At 36.2% G+C, this 18,951-nt stretch overlaps 1 protein-coding gene across 9 annotated transcripts in view; it reads left to right on the top strand.

The window, feature by feature from the left end:
* The window catches only part of TLE1 (TLE family member 1, transcriptional corepressor), a 78,494-nt gene that overhangs the window by 43,188 nt on the left and 16,355 nt on the right, over positions 1-18,951 (top strand). For 6 of the 9 annotated variants that reach the window (XM_038170651.2, XM_038170652.2, XM_038170654.2 and 3 more), the window contains 8 exons: positions 604-808; positions 1,560-1,576; positions 10,015-10,131; positions 13,251-13,304; positions 14,782-14,934; positions 15,763-15,907; positions 16,587-16,777; positions 18,175-18,251. In XM_038170651.2, the coding sequence (XP_038026579.1) occupies positions 604-808; positions 1,560-1,576; positions 10,015-10,131; positions 13,251-13,304; positions 14,782-14,934; positions 15,763-15,907; positions 16,587-16,777; positions 18,175-18,251 (959 nt within the window). The remainder of the gene's footprint in view (positions 1-603; positions 809-1,559; positions 1,577-10,014; positions 10,132-13,250; positions 13,305-14,781; positions 14,935-15,762; positions 15,908-16,586; positions 16,778-18,174; positions 18,252-18,951) is intronic. The other 3 variants (XM_038170655.2, XM_038170658.2, XM_038170660.2) reach the window with 1 other exon arrangement.

The following is an 18,951-nucleotide window of genomic DNA, read 5'->3' as shown; positions in this document are numbered from 1 at the left end:
CTTTTTTCAAAAGCTTTAGTAGGAAAAAAAAAAAAAAAAGATTTAACTATGCTTAGTATAAAATTATGTGGTGTCTTTTATTTATTTGTTAATACTCAAAATATAAACCTAATTATTCTTTCCAGATTTGGGTAGCAGGGGTGATGAAGGTGGGTTTAAATCAGTCTTACCAGAGAATTTTTTTATTATTTTTTATATTTTTTTTTCCCAGAGCAGTAGTATTCCTTTTTACAGAAAAGGAAGATTTTGAGGCCTTCTCTGGAGTTCTGCTACTGCTGTGTGTTTGTCACTCATAATGTTATGACAGAAAGTGGCTGCCTAAAACAAAACAGCTTCCAATCATGGAATATTTTTCTCAGGCTGTAGAACAAGTATTCAGTTAGTCTTCTTGTTTTATAGGTTATGATAAGAGTTGTCCACAGACAGCATAATACAGTGCAGTATCTATAGTGTATTGGGATAAAAGGAAAGCCTAGATTAAAAAAATAAAAATAAAAATGCACTGTTGGTTTTCAATAACTAACCAAACCTCTTCTCCCTTTTCCTTCCCAAACCATGTGCTATGCATTGTTCTTCTGGGGATGACGATAACGCTGGGAACAGCAGCAGCAGTTGCAGGCTCAACATCTCTCCCATGGCCATGGACCTCCAGTGCCTCTAACACCGCATCCATCAGGACTTCAGCCTTCAGGAATCCCTCCACTCGGAAGCAGTGCTGGCCTCCTTGCCCTTTCTAGTGCTTTGGGTGGGCAGTCTCACTTGGCAATAAAAGATGACAAGAAGCATCACGATGCAGAACACCACAGAGGTGAGAGGCATGGCAGGCCTGATTAGGACACTGTCAGATTTGCGCATTGCTGCAAGTTATGTGCATCTCTAAAGAAATCAAGTTACATAGAATGACAATAAACTGTTGGCAAACTTAAAAAATGTCTGCATATATACCACTGAAGCAAAATTCAGCTTGGAAACCTTCAGTATTTTAAATGGGGATCACTAGGTGTCATATGCCCTATAGTTTGCAGGGCATTTTGACATCCTGGTAAATGTTTAGTGCAACACCAGTGGCCTGCACCATATTGTGAAAAACTGTTAAACTGCTTAAATGGGTAATTTTTTTTCAAAGAAAGTAATGATGTTAAATGGGTAGGTGGGTGGGAAGGTAGGGGGAATGAGAAGTTAAATTTTGAAGTGAATGTGTTCAAACAAAGGATTTAGATAATTGCATCTGTTACTTTAGTTTCATAGGCTTAAATTCTAGTACGCAATTAAATATTGGGCAAAATTGCACTTGACTAATTTTTGAAAAGAAAATAATTTATTCTGTCATGAAATAAAACTAGGCTTTGTGTATGGTTAAACTGTAAATCATGTTTACAAAATACTGTAATTTTCAGGAAATCACTGTATTAGGAATGTGCAATGACTTATATAAATAAAAGCCATTTGAAAACTGTTTGTGGCTTGTGTTCTAATTTTTTCCCCCCTTTTTTATTTCTGTTCTTGCCTCTGTGTCTGAACGGGCATGTCTGTGCATTTCTTGGTTACTACGGGAGCAGACAGAGAGCCGGGCACAGTAAGTACCAATACTCCTGCTAACCTTTCCTCTTCTACCTTAAATAGCTATCAGAAGTTGCACTGTTTGTCTGATTTGTCCTTTTGATCAGTTTCATAATGGTCTAATATCCCTTGGTTTATGTGAAATACTAAAGTATTTTGCTTGGAGGAGTTTAGGAATCAGATATCTGAGCACAATCATGAGCTACTTGATTTTTAATTCTTATATAAAAAAAAAAAGTAAATCAAACAACTTTGATTGTAATTTAGTCTATAACATTATGTCAGAGTTAAGATGTTTCCTTGAGGATTTTCAGGAACAGAATTGCAGGACGGGTAAGAAATTTAGAACTCGTGTTACACTATGTTTGACCTTAGTTTCTTTATATGAATCTGCAAGAACTCCTTTACTTATAATTTGTGCTTCTCTAGCAGTACTGTTTTTTCTTTAGATATAATATGTAACAAATTTTGCCTAAGACAATCTTTGTAAAGCAAAAACCAAACAAAAATCCCACGCCAAAAATAATGCAGCCAAAGAACTGCTTTTTATAACAGCTTTTTATACTGTTATGTCTTGTGATTATTGTTGTTAATCTGTTAATGCAGTGGAGGTGGACAGGTACAGCTTTCACATCTTTTCTAGTAACAAAACTAGTTCTGCTTATTGATGCCAGAGGTGAATTAGAGCTTTGTGTATTTGTCTTCATCAGAAAAGACAAGAAATGTGAAATAGTTATTAACTATTAAGTTTATGATACTAAACTCCTGACTTTATTGCTTGATTATTTTTGTTGGTTGGTTGTTTTGTTTGTTGTTGGTTTTTTTTTGGTTTTTTTTTTTTTTTTTGCTATGCAGTTGGCTTGTTCTTAATACTAGGGCTTGACAATTACTTTACTAGAAACTTTCTGCATATCTCCTAAGGCAATTATTTTTTATTTTCAGATTACTAAGTAAGAACATTCATTTCACCTTGCTTAATGCCAGTGTGACTGAGGAATTAATTTCAGGCTGGGTTTTCCTAAGTCTCAGACCTGTAAGGATATATTTCCTTAAGTAATACTGGCCAAGAGCAGGATTCTCTAGGACTTTTGTAAGAGTCATTGTGTTCACACATGCACGTATACCAGAGCAATGACTTTAAATTTAAGCTTGGTTGTTACGTTATGTTTCCTGTTCTTGCTCTCCCCAACCTTTTCATCCAAAACTAAACCACCTATTTTGTTGTAGGAGGTTTGCAACATCTCTTGCTTTGTTTACTGTATATGCCATTTTTTTCACAGTACATACAATCATTATTCTAGTTACTTCTGTCCCCATGTATATAACTCAAGCTTTCTTGTTTTTTATATGTACCAGGTGAGATACCTGGCTTTTTTATTTATTTTGAGTTACCACTAAGTGTGGTAAACAATCTGAGTCTTGTAATACAGATAAATTGAGTTTGGGTTACTATACTACTGTGCCTGTAATTTCTTTTTGGTCTCAGTGGTGAATACATACTTCATACTTAAGTTATGCTTTAATAGCTGAATACAGATCAACTTAAGTTTGAACTTAAAATTGTTTAAACTGTGTTGTCTTAGAGTCTTGGTTTAACAAATGATATCTTCAGTGAGAGATGAAGTGATAGCGACATTCAGATTTGTAGCCAAAATAGTCAGTTGGAACTGAATTGATCTTTGAGCTTCTCTAATTGTCTTAAATCTTTAATGGATTATTTTTTTAATACATCTTAAGGGTAATATAAAATTGGTCACAAGTATACAAGGCATACCAGCAGGTCTGTTTAATTATATATCGTTTCAGCTGAGCAGTAGGCTCTCATTTTGCAAATTACCATCTAGGTCATCAAGATGAGATGAAGCTGATTTTTTCAGACTTACATTTTAAGTGTAATGCTGCTGCCAGAAATCCTGACAAAGGCTTGCTTTCATCATCAAAGAAACCAAGACCCATGCTGTTAGTTACCTGAAGCAACCATGATGTTTGGTATTACCATGAAATACTACAGCATGATTTTCATCAGATATGTCTAGTGTGACCTTTCAGAAGCTCGTAGTTTGTATGTGCAAGTCTGAAACACCCTTTGGTTTAAAACCAAACTGAGTTACAGCATATTGTGGCATATTATTTGAGTATATTCTTTTTAAATGAGATTTGGCTTTATTTTTTTAAAGTTTCTGTAGGCAAATATGCAGTCAATATTTTTTGCATATTATATGTTTAGAAATACAATGGGATTCATAAATGGATGTAAGGTAAAATGTGAAGAGAGAGTGATTTCATTGTTCTTGATTGTGATCTGTGTCCATTTTACACCTTTGCTACATTTAAAAGTGCTACTTTTTTTTCTATTACTAATGAAACACTAATATTTTAGAAATTAGTAAAAAAAAAAAACAAAAAAAAAACAAAAACAACAACAACAACAAAAAACATTTCATACATGAAATACTAGAATTACTTGGTCAGAATGAAAGTATAAATCTACATAAGTAACAGCCGGTGGGTTTTGGCTGATGTAGCTCTAACAGTCCAAAGCTAGGTTATGTTATTGTGGGAATTCAGGCATTCCTATGATTGTGACACAGTCCATCTGCAGTTACTGAAATCAGGGAAAGTAAGCACATTTTGCAACTGAAGTTCAATAAAGTCTTTGGAGACACCAGTGCAAAAGAACTTTGTCTACATTTTTCTCTGGGGAACATACTGGCAATGTCTGTCAAACTCATCTTAGGTGTTTGTTTGTCACTTGTCTTCCCACTATTTTTAATGTCCTTCCTGAACATCATAGAAATGCAAATGCTTGTCAAGTGCAATGTTGGATCAGTAATCTGTAGACAGTGAAATCTGACTATACTATGTGCTTTGGATTTTCATTAAGGCTGGTGTTTACCTTTTGTTCTCATGAAAAATATGCTTATTTTTAAAAACTTATTCTTAATATTTGCAAGATATTTTTTTTTCTGCCACTGTTGGCAAGCATAAATGCTGTTGTTCTTTTGTAAACAACTGATCTCTTCTTAGAGCAAGAAATATTCTGTCCTTCAGTCTCTGTCCCATTCTTCCCATTGTGGTCTTGAAGGAAGGGGACATGCACAACTGAATGCTACTCTTTGTTTGATATTGAATGTGAGTTGGTTTTGTTCTGTGTTTTAATTCCTTTAAATGAAAAAGAAAAGGGAAAAAAATCACAAAAGGAGTTACATGAAAGCCTAGAGTAGTTTTCACTATTACATATATATACATCTTTGCCTTTGTCAAGAAAATAGTATTTTTCCATTATAACAGCTTCAATTTAGGAACTTGAATTTCTTTAATCAGTCATGCCTTTTATTTTTATTGGCTTTGTCAACTTAAAAATAAGTCTTACAATTCTTATGGATGCAAACCACATATTAGCTTCAGCCAGAGTCAGTTGTGCAGAAGAGCATGGGATGCTGTGCTGCAGTTCAGTTTGTAACTGATATAAACCAGCATGGGGCTGGTGACAGAGGTTACAACACAGGGCAAGAGGATTGGAGTGTTTTGATGTAAGTTCTTGTGGATACTTCCGTTTTGACAAGCATTTGGTAGAAAATGGCAAAATCAACAGAACCTTTATTCTCTCTTAGTTTCTCATTATTACTGAATCAATGTGGAGAGTGTTGCTAATCCATCTAGGCTTCTAGCCTCCTATGTTTGTAATATGAACATAATAGTCTATGTTAAAATGGTGGGAGAAGAGAGTGTGAAGTCAGTAGCTTTCTGTCACCAGTAATATCAACCAAAACCCACTAACTTGTATTTTTGTGTTGTTATCTTGTGTGTTTGCAAGAAACACATTCAACAAAAGGAATTTAATAATTCTTGAGCAGAATAAGTACAATCTTTCTGTATTTTGGGGAGTGGTTAAGTGTTAGCTTGTTAGCTCCCCCTCCAACTTGAGACTTACTCCTGTTGCTGAGTCTTGGTAGGGAGCAGTGGGACTGCTGAGTGACCAGTGAGTCGGCTGTGTATGTTAGACCTGGTCCTGTTTTGCCTGCTCTAACAGAGGACTGCGTTTATTTCTGAATACATGTGGGTATCAGCAAATAGCACTTTCGCATTATACACCAGCTCTTTTATAGTATAATGGTTACATAAGCAGAGCAGCCAGTGGTGGTTGTACTGGCAACTGGGTGCAGTTGATGCAGATGTACAGCAAGCTGGTGAATGACCAAGCACAGCAGGTGTATGTGTGTTGGGTAAGGAGACCACTGCAACAGAAAGTCTTGACTGCAACCAGGTGTGGTTGAACCACAAGTACAGCTGTGATGGACATGCTGTTGTTTAACTGCTGTAATGATCAGTGTAGCATTAATTAGGACTGAATGGACTAGTGAGTTGTCTGTGCTGTATTACAACAAAGTGCTAAAAGGAGATACTGTGGGCTCTCAGCCTGTACTTGTGACACGCATACTTCTGGTTTGGAAGTAGTTCCTACCGGCAATGAAATGACATGTCAGTCAGAGAAATGCATTTAAATAATGCGCGTTGTATTTCTGTTAAGGAACCTGGAACAACCTTCTCACTGTGTATCACAACTGTTTTCCTTTCATATTTGCTTCTGATGCTTTCAGTGTTTTAAAATGTTGCTGGCAGAAAAGTTGCTTTGAGATAGCTTGTTGTAAAGCCATTAGGAAACCCAGTAGCACTGATAGGAAGAGCTATACATGGCTTTTTTATTTTTTCTTTTTCTTTTTATTATTATTTTGAAACTTTATTGAAGAATGGTGTCCATGTGAATAACCTTTAGTTTAGGAGAACTATAATATTTGTATTAAATTGATTTTTTTTATCATTTGTTCTGATCTGAGATTCATGATCTACAGACATTGCATTTGATAATCCTAATAAATTGGACTCCTAGTAAGAAAACAAGATTTATCCCCAATTATGTGTCTAGTTTATTGAAATTAAGACAAAACATAAAACCACTATCATGCAGTTTCTCTTTAGGAAATCTTTGTGTGTGTGTATGTATACACATGCATACTTCTTTTGTTCTTTTTGAACAAACTTGAATGTCACAGAAGAGTAATCCCAACTGAAAGTTTTTGTAGCATTATCTTAAAAAATAAATATTACAGCTAAAATGGAACTCTTATAATCCTACTTCTGATGGTAAGTCAGATGTCAGTAGGCCTAGTAGAAAACTAAGTACTTTTATGTTATTACTTATTTATTTTAATAAAAGATGAGCAGAACTTTATCATGCGTGCAGCTATTGCTATTGGCAAATAGAAACTATACCAGAGCTTGTGTGGAAAGGTGTTTGTTGTTGTTGTTGGCTTTTGTGTGTGTTGTGTGAGCTGTCTTCAGGATAATTTCCTTGAAGTTAACATGACATCTAATGTTACATGTATCCATAAGAGGTCTGAGTAGCCCAGGGTTTATTAAAGCATCTGGTTCCCAATACTTATTTGTATTTTCATTTCTTTCTATAGTGTTCTAGATATATCATAAGTACAGCTTTAAAAGATGCATGGTTCCACATTTTTGAATGAAATTTTACACAACCAATAGTTTTAATAATCGTAGTAGCTTACAGCAGCAAGCTGTTTTTTAATCTAAAGTTACACTTTACCTGATTTTGGTCACAGTTGTTAACAGTTTCTTGTACTCCTAAAGGGGGAAAAAAACAAAACAAAACCAACAGTAACTTTTTAGTTACTTAATGATAATTTTTTCTAGAATACTGAGAGGTCTTATTTCCTATATATAGTACAGCTATTGTGCAACAAACTGTTCTGCAGCAGTGCCTAACATGGATTCTCTGATGCCAATTAATTAAATTAATTAATGTGATAAGCTGGAGAAACAGTATAAACATCTGTAGGGGGGAAAACTTCACACAATGGACTTACCAGATGATTGGACTTACTATGGACTTACTAGATGATTATAATAATGATCCATTTACGTGATAAGTAAGCAACCAGTATTTTGACAAAAAAAAAAAAAAAGCAAACGTGATTTTAATTTACTGTTTGGGAGAGGGTGGGAGCCATAGACATTTCCCACAGTGCTCCAGTTGCTGCAAGTCTTGGGTGGTGCCAATCAGTTGGTTCTTGGAATAGAGATGTTTCATCCCAGTAACTGTTGCCTATTTTTGCTTTTATGCAGTGATTAATTTCACGTCATAAATAAGTGAATATCACAGTAACTGTGATACATTCACATACTCAGATTTTATTTTATGTAAATCTAGGTTTCTCGTTAAGTTTCTCTGTATTGAAACTCCAGAAGACAAGCTACTTAATATTGTTAGCATTGTCTAGGTAGACTTTACGTTAAACCAGATAAAAATTAAAATAGATAAAAACAACTCTTGTAACTACACATTTTATGCCAAAATTAACAAGCTCCTCCTTACGGTTCTGCGGAGTAATTTCAAATAGCAGAGTTTCTAATTTTTTCCAAGCTGCTGCCCCCTTGCCACCTTTCTGTTGGTCATGCTTAATTTTGGCAATTTAAAATGAGAAACTGGATTTATTCACCTTTCTACACCTAACTTACTGTTTTGTTCTAAGCTTTTAATCAATAAAACAGATACAGATTTTCTATGTTTTTTTTTTTTTTTTTGTTTGTTAAGGGAAGTATCTTATCTTTTCAAGGAAAAAAAAAGTTTTTAAGAACAGGCATTTGCCTTTTCTGAAATCTGTGATCAAGTTTGAATTTTCAAACAAAGTTTGAATTTAAAGCTTACTGCTTAAGATGTTTCTACTGTTAAAGTCATGATGGATTCTGTATTAAAATGTTGAAAATGCATTTCAATGTTTTCAAACTAGTAAATCCCTGAATTGGTATGCATGTGGGAAGGAGATGAAGGGTTAAATTTAGACTATTTGTCAAGGCAATTAGTTCAGTGATCCAACAAGCCCACCTTTTAGCTGCAAAACATTGTGCTAAAGACATTATTTTGAGCTTCTTTATACTGAATTTCATTAGACCCTCCTATACGCTTTATGTAAGCCCCTTGGCATTTGTTTAGCTTGAATAGTCAGGGATAAAAGAGCTTAGAGTTGGCTCTAAAGCACAGTGTCTGAAGTAGGAAAAAGAGGATTCGGATTGCCTTATGTACCCTGTATTGTTTTCCTTCTCCTTGGGACTGAACACTAATACATGAGCAAACTACCCTGGCGTTTTCAGGTTTTGAAGGGAAAGCCATTCAGTGTGCAGTTTACTGGCTACTAGTATATGTTTATGATATATTAAGAATATTTTTGTCTCTCTTATGTAAAAGTAAGTATTTATTTGAGGGTTTGCATTCATAGCATATATGTTTCTAGTAGTCTTTTGTGAGATATACATGTGTACTTGTAAATATATATTTATTTGTATATTTATATGAGTATATATTTATTTACGTAAGCATGTGCTTGGCTTTTAGGAACTAGGTTTACCAGGTCTTCATGAAAGGAGACTTATTTTTCTCAAGTCATTCAGTATTGTTCACAGCATTAACATATCACTGAACAAATTGTGCTTTTGCATATGCTAATCCTGCACTTAAAAGAACTCATTGTAGCACATTTTAATGCTTTAGCTGGAATGGAGATGGAGATGGGAATCACAGACATGTCAAATTGTCACATGACTGAAAAAATGTTAGAAATGCCTTTCTCTTTGGGTCAACAGTTTGTATGTACCGTATCTGAATGAAAGTAGTCTGTGTAGTTTGAGGAAAAGATTAGTCTTTCTTTTCATCGTGTGTGTGCGTGTGTGTGTGTGTGTGTGTGTGTGTGTGTGTGTTGGCATCAGTTTTCCACACTGGGTCTGAGTAAATAGGATTTTAGCCATAATTTCACACTAAGAGTGAAAGTTATGTCAGGAAAAAAAAATAAAGTGATCTCCATACGTTTGTTGATGATACCCAACTGGAGTTCGACAAAGCTAACAGATGCACACTGCATAACCTCATTTGTTATTCTTTAAAGAGTTAAAGGCAAGTTGTCATGTATCTCTCCATGATTGAAAGAATAAACATACCAAAGCCTCATCTACATATGATTTCCTAGAGGTGAGCAATCAGTTAGGTTATGTTTGAGTCTTTTGTTTGTAAATATATATATGTATATATGTAACAAAAAAAATAATATATATATATATAACAAAAAGATGCACATTACTGATGAATTAACAAGCTTTATTTTCTAAAACAATAAATTTAGTTGAATTAAGTAGTTAAATAGGTGGTGAATGACAAGTGAATTAGACTTTTGGTAAGTTGCGCAACGAAAAACCAAGGTTCTTAGAATGCACTAAGCTGTACATGTTTGCAGGGAGGACTTTGGGATGAATTAAATGGAATGAAAGATTATGTAGGTATTGCATTTCTAAAGCATCTTTAACATGCAGTTTGAATTTTAAGTTATATATAAATGAATCTTGAAAGGAATTTTTGACTGGCCTTGTTTTTTGTCTTTACAGAGTAATTCTCTGTTGGTCCCAGACAGTCTGCGAAGCACAGATAAACGCAGGAATGGCCCTGAATATGCCAATGACATCAAAAAGAGAAAGGTGGATGATAAGGATTCCAGCCACTATGTAAGCAAATCTGTGTTAAAGAAATGATTAATTTATTTGCAGATGTATTTGTAAGAGGAGTAAAAGAGCTGCAAAGCACAAGGCAATGTGTTTTCTATGGCTGCTGTAGTACAGGAATGCATGTGCCAGAGAGACCATTATTCTTGCTGTGGAAATAGTAGTGACTCAATAGTTAGGGCTATTGTCAAGTAATACTTCTCAACAGGGGATAAGGAGCCAGGAGTAGCCATTTGGGATTCACAAGTGCTCTAAGACATTACTCTGACTTCCAGAGGATGTCCTTTCCGGATGGCTCAAAAGCTTACCATACTGCAAGTTTATTTGAAGTGGAAGGGTTTGTTGATTTGGAAGATTTTAGAAGATTTTTCTTATATGAGCTATTATCATGTTGAAAAATAATTACCATTGGAAATAGCGTATGTTATGAGGTAACATATAATAACATATTTAAAAATCCTAAAGTTTGTGTTTGGTTGGTATGTCAGTTTCAGCAGAAAAGAAACTGATATAAACAGCTTGCAGTTTGTGCTCTGCATTTTTGACCAGCATTGCTTACTGCTTCGTTTGAGAGAGGCACTTCAGTACAGTGTGGCCCATGTGAACCTCAGAAGGTTTGCATGTGCTTTCAATTTCAAGGCTAAATGCTCAGCCAGATCGCAGGATGATACTTGAACTGCCTGCGAACAGGGCTGGAGTGAAAGAGCACTGGAAAGAAGAACATCAATCTAACAGCAGATATTATTTGACATAGCAGTAGTATGGTAAAATACCTGGTTTATATGAGTTCAATCAAAAAATTAATTCCTAGCTGCTGAAATCCAAGAGACAATCAAGTGCCCCTTTATTTCCTCAGTGTTTTGCAGCATAATTTCTCACCCCTTAAACCCCAATGCTCTGGGGCAGGAAGGCTGGCTCTCAGTGAATCTTGCAGTGGAGCTACTGATAGCACATTGGCTTTCTTTCCACTTTCCTGCTTATCGTGGTGTTCTCATACTGTTGAGATTTTGCAAGTCATCTTCCCACCACTTTATAATAACATAGATTATAGAAAACTTCTGGCAAACTTCCTCAAACTTACTCCCTTAATTTAAGGGTTTGGTATTCTAGGTGTATTTTTCCTTTCTAATTTGTAAACTGTGCAAGCAAAAAAAACTGCCTTGCTTTTCTTGAAGTTCTGTTAGAAACAAATGAAAAGTATATTGCACTGTAGAAGTATAGTTTGTTTTAATCTGCATTTTAAATGTGCAGCTCTCTTTGCTTTTCTCTTGAGGTGGATTTTGCAAGTAAAGGCAGTAACAAAATAAAAATTAAGCAAAAATAAAATTTATTCTGGTGTAAAAGATGTTTTTTTTTAAAGTTTTCTTAATTCAGCACATGAGTTGCTGAGTTCTAGCTTACTTTAGAAGACGTCCTCAGAGGGTCAACAGGTACCATTGCATTTGTCAGAAGGGAGACAAATGAGCTGTACAAATTTTCACCTTGGAAATAAGATGCTCAAAACACTTCCCCCCCCCCCCCCCCTTTTTTTTTTTTTTGACTTGTGACTAGTTTTCATGTTAAGATCTGGATAACTTCAACTTGTAGGTTTGTTAAAGAAGAGAATCTTCTGATATGAACAGTACCTATAGGAATTGCCTGTGATAGCCATAGTAAATTTCTGTGCCTCAAGATGACCAGAGTACATTTAATCATACCTTTGTAACTGTTTTTGCCTGCATTTGAGGTGATATTTCTGTTGAAGAAGTGTCCTATCTATTGTGATTCCACATATTGTAGCCTGTTCTTGCTTGCTGTATCCTTTGTACTTCTCAAATGGTGGCAGATAACCAGGTCCAGAGCTTTTCTGTTTCTTTTCCTGTTGCACCCTTTGATTGGACAGCTTCTGAAGTGACAAATAGAGACACCATTCTCTCTTTTGTGACACTCTTGCACCCCTACTATGTTTAGTGTATTTCTTGAAGCAGTCAGAGCATAAAGGAAGGAAGGATTGTGACCACCTGTAGAGCTTTTGTGTTTTTTTTTTTTATTTTTATTTTTTGTTTGTGTGTGTGCATTTTGTTCTGTTTTTTTTTTTTTGCTGTTGATGATGGTGGTGGTGGTGGGTTTTTTGTTTTGTTTTTGTTTTGGAGCTAAAGAAAGGAAATGGTCTTGTACTTCATCTGCCAGTGTTAAGTGTGGTAGCCCAAACATGTTGAAAGCACTGCTGATTTAATTCAAGGCATGTGGGACACATTGAACAGTCTTGTAGATCTGATTTGTTTGCCTAGAAACTTTTAAAGTAAAAGTATAGTTATTGGAAATGTCAGACTTGCCACAGGAAAGATTTATTGCTCACCATTCATTTGATTTGTTTTTTATCCAGACGCTTGAGGGTGAACCACCAAGTGGAACTCATTGTATCACTGTGTATCATAGAATGTGTCTGCTGGGTGATCCCAGCATGTTCTGGAGACAGGGACCAAGGCACACTTGAGTAATAGCTGCAGTGGGGCACCAGGGCAGCTCAGGTGAACACAGATTTACGTAAGAATGCATCTCGACAAGCTACAATAACACATTTCAGTTTAACAATGTCAAAGTATTTTGTTTCAGTAGGATGAAATGTTGAAATGTCTTGGCATTTATGAAGCATTTTCTTCCACATAAGTTTCCATTTTCAAAACTTTTCTTTCTTGAAATGGAGAAAATGTTGTGCTGTCACTTTGAAGAAGCTGATTAATGAAACAATTGCCAAAATAATGGAGTTTTAAGATGTTAGTGTGTTTTTTTAACTTATCCACAAGCATTAATATTAACACATAGGAGATTAACACACGAGTGGTATAAGCTTCTTTTTATAGTAAAAATTATAACACTGTTTATGATGGTAGTAAGGAAAGGAATTGGACCGTCTTGCAATGTTAGTAAAGCCACCACCATTCAAATAGTTCTACCTTATATGGGTGTTAATATTGAAGCAGAAGTAAGGTCTTGTATTCTTATTTTCACTGTTTTCCTGATTGCCAATAAATAATTAAAAGCTGTTTTGTTTTTTGTCTAGGAAAAACAACAAATGTGTGAGTAGATATAGTCTCTCTTTCAGCTCTTAATGTACTAATTGAACTATTTATTTTTGATAGGACAGTGATGGGGACAAGAGTGATGATAACTTGGTCGTAGATGTATCCAATGAGGTAACTTTTAATTTATGTGGTATATATATTTAAAAATATGCACCACCTGATCTTTTTATTAATCCTACAGTTATGTGTTCCTCCTAGCTTTGTGATTGCTCTCAGCTTTTTCTTCTGCTGCTTTGCATAGGTCTGGTCGCTCCACAGTTAGAATATAACATTTCACGGCTATTCTGTAGTGGAGACAGCTGTGCAGCTGTGGTGAGGTGCAGATGGAGGTCTGAGATTTCCCAACTGCTATCTTCAAATGAAAAGGGAAAACAGTACTGAACACTGTAGGGGTATTATTAAAACCGTTCTTGTGGATTAAAAATTACTAGTATTTTAACTGCCTATGTTAAAGATGGCATTTTCCGGACATGCTTGTTAGGATGAAGTCTGCACAAGTCAGAATGAAGTCCGTTCAGAAAATTGTCTAGAGGTGGTAGCCACTTTATTTATTTTTCTCCAAAATAGTGGTGTTTTTGTTTTGTATTGTTTTGTTTTTTGACAGTGACATCATGATGAAGGGAATAGTCTTATCTTTTCTTCATCTTAAATTTCATACTACAAAAAGATTTAGGTAGCCTGACTATGGCAGAAACATTCTTATGCTCCATGAAAAGTACAGGGAGAAAAGCTGACAGAGAAGTGTCTCAGCAGCCTCAAGTGCCCAAATGATGTCAGCCAAGTAAAAACAATGTGTATCTAGCTAGGGATTTTAGTAATCTTTTCAGAAGTCCTAGCAAATCAATAGTCTATAATCCTAGTTGTTCAGTAATCCATCAATAGACTAACTCTATGTGAGGATGGCTTCTTGCTGATTTTCTTACGAGCCAAAGGAGCTTGGAGAACCTGCAGAACTGATGGTGTTGTACCTTGTTGGGCAGCAAGTACTTAAGTAAGTGCAAAAAATGCCTCTGGGAGAGAAAGATAATCACTTGAGAGATTATTGCAGTTTTTCTGTAGACTTACGTAGCAAAATAATAGATTTTAGGAAGAAGTAACATATTGTAATATATAAAGTCTGCATCTTTTTCTCTTTTCTGAAGATGGACATGATCAAGGTGTGTTTTCCCTTTAAAAAAAAAAAAAGTGTTACTGAAACAATTGTTTTGACTAGCAGCATGTGAAGAACATACATGGAAGTGTACACTGATTGCAGTTTCTGTAGGTCTTTCTTGCTTATCACTTGTCAGGCATGCTTGCCTTCGTTTGTACTTATATTTACGTAGGTTGCAAGCTCTATGCTTGAAAACAGTTTATGCTAATGTAAGGTAAATAGATCTGGATTTCTTACTATATGGACTTACTTATGTTTCTAGAAGCGATGAAGGGATTTAAGCTTTTTTTCTACAGAGATAGAGAGCAAAATACTATTTCTTTTGAACTTACTGCTTGAATTCTTCTTCCCCCCACACCCCTGGACTCTTTAGTGGTGTTTGTATACCAGATTCTAACAGAAGCATGTGCTGCTTTTTCCTTCCCATTGTTTTAGGATCCCTCCTCCCCACGGGCAAGTCCTACTCATTCACCACGTGAAAATGGTATAGATAAAAGCCGTCTGCTAAAGAAAGATGCCTCTAGCAGTCCAGCATCTACAGCTTCTTCAGGAAGTTCCACGTCCCTCAAATCCAAAGAAATGAGTTTGGTGAGTGTTAGAAGCAGTCTGTTGTCCAGGGAAATGTTCATTTTCTTGTGAGGTCTAACTTTGCATTCTTCTGCAACTATTTTTTTGCAGATGGCACATTTAAGAATTTCAAATTTAAGAATTTGAAGCTGAAGTAGACTTCCAGATATTTGTAGCATTTCAGCTTTTCTTCTCAGCAATAATTTCTCCTTTATTTTGATTTCCTGTATATGCATTTCTGTCAAATGAATTGCACGTTTATTACAAAACACAAGATTCACTTAAGCTATTGCTCAAGAAAAGCATGGTTATGTTCTAACTCTCCCATAGATTTGCATATGGTCACTAAGAAGTTCTCTAGGCTTTTCTTTAATTCTTCTAAGTGAACTGTCACTCTTTGAAATCTCTTTCTGCAGTATAATTAATAATTTGGTCAGGTTCTATGTCACAATTTCGTTGATGTTATCAACTGTGGTGGTACGTTTGTTTTCACTTAGATCTACTGTGTCCAGTAATAGACACAATAGTTAGTTCACGCTAAAATAATTTGGTGATGCTTACTGTATTGTGTCCCCCCCCCGCAAAAAAAAAAAATTAGCTCATGCATTTTTTCTCATGCCAATTGAAGAAAGAAAAATAACATTTATTTTGCTTTTTTAATTTTGGCAGTAATCAAAAAGGTCAGCACTTCTTTCTCACAAGTTAATGTTGTCAGCATTTCATGGATTTATGAAAATTGGCTGGGGGACTAGGTAGTAGATGCCCAGCATCCCAGCTGCTGTTGTGATAAATTGTGTAATATGGCCTGGATTAAAAATAATACTCATTTAATTTGTTTAATGATACCAGCATGAAAAAGCCAGCACGCCTGTCCTGAAATCCAGCACACCAACTCCTCGAACTGACGTGCCAACCCCAGGCACTAGTGCAACTCCAGGACTTCGTCCAGGCGTTGGCAAGCCTCCAACAATGGACCCTCTGGTTAACCAAGCTGGTAAAGCATTGCTTCTCTGTTTTTATAGTTCCAAAATTAATCTTTTTTCCATATGAATGTTAACCAAGTTCTTGTTTCATGGTACTAAGAGAGGGCTTGATGAGATGCAGATGTGTGGATTATCAAGAGTTTGAATATCTTTCCATCTTTTATTCTTTGTTTACTTTTTTCTTTATCTTTTTGGAAATAATCCAGAGACTATGCAGTGAAAGACTTCTGAGAAATTTCTGGCACTTTACTCTGAATGCAATCTCTTCTCCAGCTCTTTGTCTGAATCTACTAATATTTGCTGCAGTGTAAATCTTGACAAATGCAGGGGGAAGTTTACTTTCGCTATTCGGGCTGGTACAGCACAGTTGCTTCAGACGTGAGCTGTGTAAACCATGTCTGTCAGCTTTAGTGCTTAATTTGGCAAAGGAGAGATTAATGTAAACAGGGTAATATTACAGAAATGAAAATGGGCAATGCTGGAAGAGGTTGTTAGAAGTAATCAGCAGGTTCATACCTCAGTAGATCTTATTTACACTGAGTGAAAAGAGGAGGTAGTAGTGTAGATAAATTATGGGAATGTTTCTTGGCTGTGTGTGTGAGGGGAAGGTTAAGTGTTGTAAAAAAAGCTGTCTTCTTCCCTAAGTGCAAGGAAATACAAATAAAACTATTTGCTTTCATTATTCTGTAGCTGCAGGTTTGCGGACACCTTTGGCAGTACCAGGGCCATACCCTGCTCCATTTGGAATGGTGCCTCATGCTGGCATGAATGGAGAGCTAACCAGTCCAGGGGCAGCCTATGCCAGCCTGCACAACATGTCACCCCAGATGAGTGCTGCTGCTGCTGCAGCTGCTGTGGTTGCTTATGGAAGATCTCCTATGGTAGGCCATAAGTTGCATGCAATCTTAGTCGTATGAGTTGCAGTTCACTGAGGAGAGCTGCATGCTTCATTTAATGTGCTGTCGAATTCCCAAGTTATAACAGTGCCAGAGGCTTGACTGCTTCACTGTGTGTTTCGCTTTGCTGCATGGTTGGAGAAACAAATTTGCACCTTGAAAACAAATAATATCACAGTATTGATGTGTTACCTTTTTTTCTTCATCCTCATCAGTACCTTGGTTGATTAATAAATGCCAAATTGTTTATACTTTAAAAAAAAAAAAATAGGTATAAATCGTCTCAATGGTCCTGTGAGCATCTGCTTTTCTTTTGCTGCATAAGATTTGTGATCTGTACAGACACACCAAATTAATTTCAAGTCATGTAGAAGTTATCTACTTTTGTCCTTTTATTTTTTGTGTAAATAAGCATGAAGACTTGGTCAGTTCATGTCTTAAAACTCTGTGATAAGATGTGTTAAGAGGAGCTGCTGTTGTGGGCATAACCCTAACGGACCCTAACCCTGCTTAAGTAAACGGAGTATGGCAGTCATTGCTCCTATTGATCAGAGTAACCTGGGAGCCTGATTCGGCAGAAATGAGCTTGATGGTAATTCTATATATACACAGGCTTACCTACTTGTGAGTTTGCAAGATTGGATTTAAGCTTGTTATTTCTTGTTATTGTAGATGTGGCTACTTTTCTGAACTGGAAAAATCAGGGTTTATTCAAAAATGTGGAAATCCTAAATAACATTTGTACTCCTTGAAGCAATAAGAATTGTGTTTCAGGTAGTGTTCAGAAGGAAAAATGTGTTTGGTCCAGAACGTTTGACTTACTTGGTGTACGTGTTTATTCTGGATTTAGAAGTGTAGTGGAATCGCACTTTGTAAAGACAGCCTGTGTAGTATATTTAAGCCATAGACAAATTTGTGCACACCCTGCAGTGTAGTTCTGCGAGACATCTCCTAGCTGACATGCCTGCACAGTGCAGAGCTGTGCCAAGATCCTAGCAGGGGCCCAAAGCTGCTTCCGAGCACACCACACTGCACCTGCACAGGCCAGCACTCACTGCCACCGAGATACAGAGCACTGGTATGGCTACATGCCGGAGCACTCCCGAGCCCAGCTCCAGGGCGAGTGCCACACTAGCATGCAGGTCTGTGTGTTATGCTCAGTACTGTGAATGTGTGATACACATTACGGGTTTTCTCTTTGAATATGAGTACTTCTAGCAGAAGCATGTTGGGGGCAAAACTTGTTTTGTCTATTACTTCTGCCTACCTAATTTTGTGGGTAAAAGCTATACTTTGGTTAAATGCATAATACCTAGGAAGGGAAGAAATGCTTGCTGAATGAGAAATTGCAAGTGTGAGATTAATTCATTTTTCATTGTCAGGTTGGGTTTGATCCTCCTCCTCACATGAGAGTACCTGGAATCCCTCCAAATCTAGCAGGCATTCCTGGAGGAAAACCGTAAGTAACCTTTTAAGACTTCAGTAACATCTGCAACATCTAGAGAGAATACAGCTATATTATCTGTGAACAGGAATTCCAAAGAGGGTAGTATCTGGTTGTTCCCAAGAGATTGTTTCAAACTTCTCCTGGCAAGTATGTACAACATAAAAGTTCTAGGATGGTAGTTGACATGTCCCAAAACAGATGTGCACGTACTGGTTTCCAAGCAAAATCTGTTGAAGGTGCATCTTGTGTATTTTATTTTATATTATTTATTTCCTCTTTTCTAAGAGAAGGGAACTACAAACTGGTAGATAGTCATAAAATGTGCAAAAAAAAGACTGATACTCAACTTCATACTATACTGAGCATAAAACTGGAGTACAAACTCAGTGTCCTTGTCTAGCACCTGTTTTAACAAGCATGAGAGTCTGAAACTTTGATTGAAGTGGGTATCTGAAGCAGTTATTTTAGCAACTGATACATACTTTGTGTACTGGAGCAAGCTTTAAAAAATGCTTTTGTAAGTATGCAGCTGGAGAGAAAATGGATGAGGAACCAGTTGTACAGCTGGTGGTGTATAGATGTAGTATAACTTTCACAACTTATTATTGTTAAAGACTTTTAATTACTGGTAGAGGTGTCTTGAATGAAATACTGCTGCTGTGGTACTCTGGTGAATTTATTCACCAAAGCATCATATTGATGCTGTTTTATT

This window comes from Anas platyrhynchos, chromosome Z, assembly GCF_047663525.1.
Source record: "Anas platyrhynchos isolate ZD024472 breed Pekin duck chromosome Z, IASCAAS_PekinDuck_T2T, whole genome shotgun sequence".
In the NCBI taxonomy this organism is placed as follows: domain Eukaryota; kingdom Metazoa; phylum Chordata; class Aves; order Anseriformes; family Anatidae; genus Anas; species Anas platyrhynchos.
This window is presented reverse-complemented; position numbering and strand designations above follow the sequence as displayed.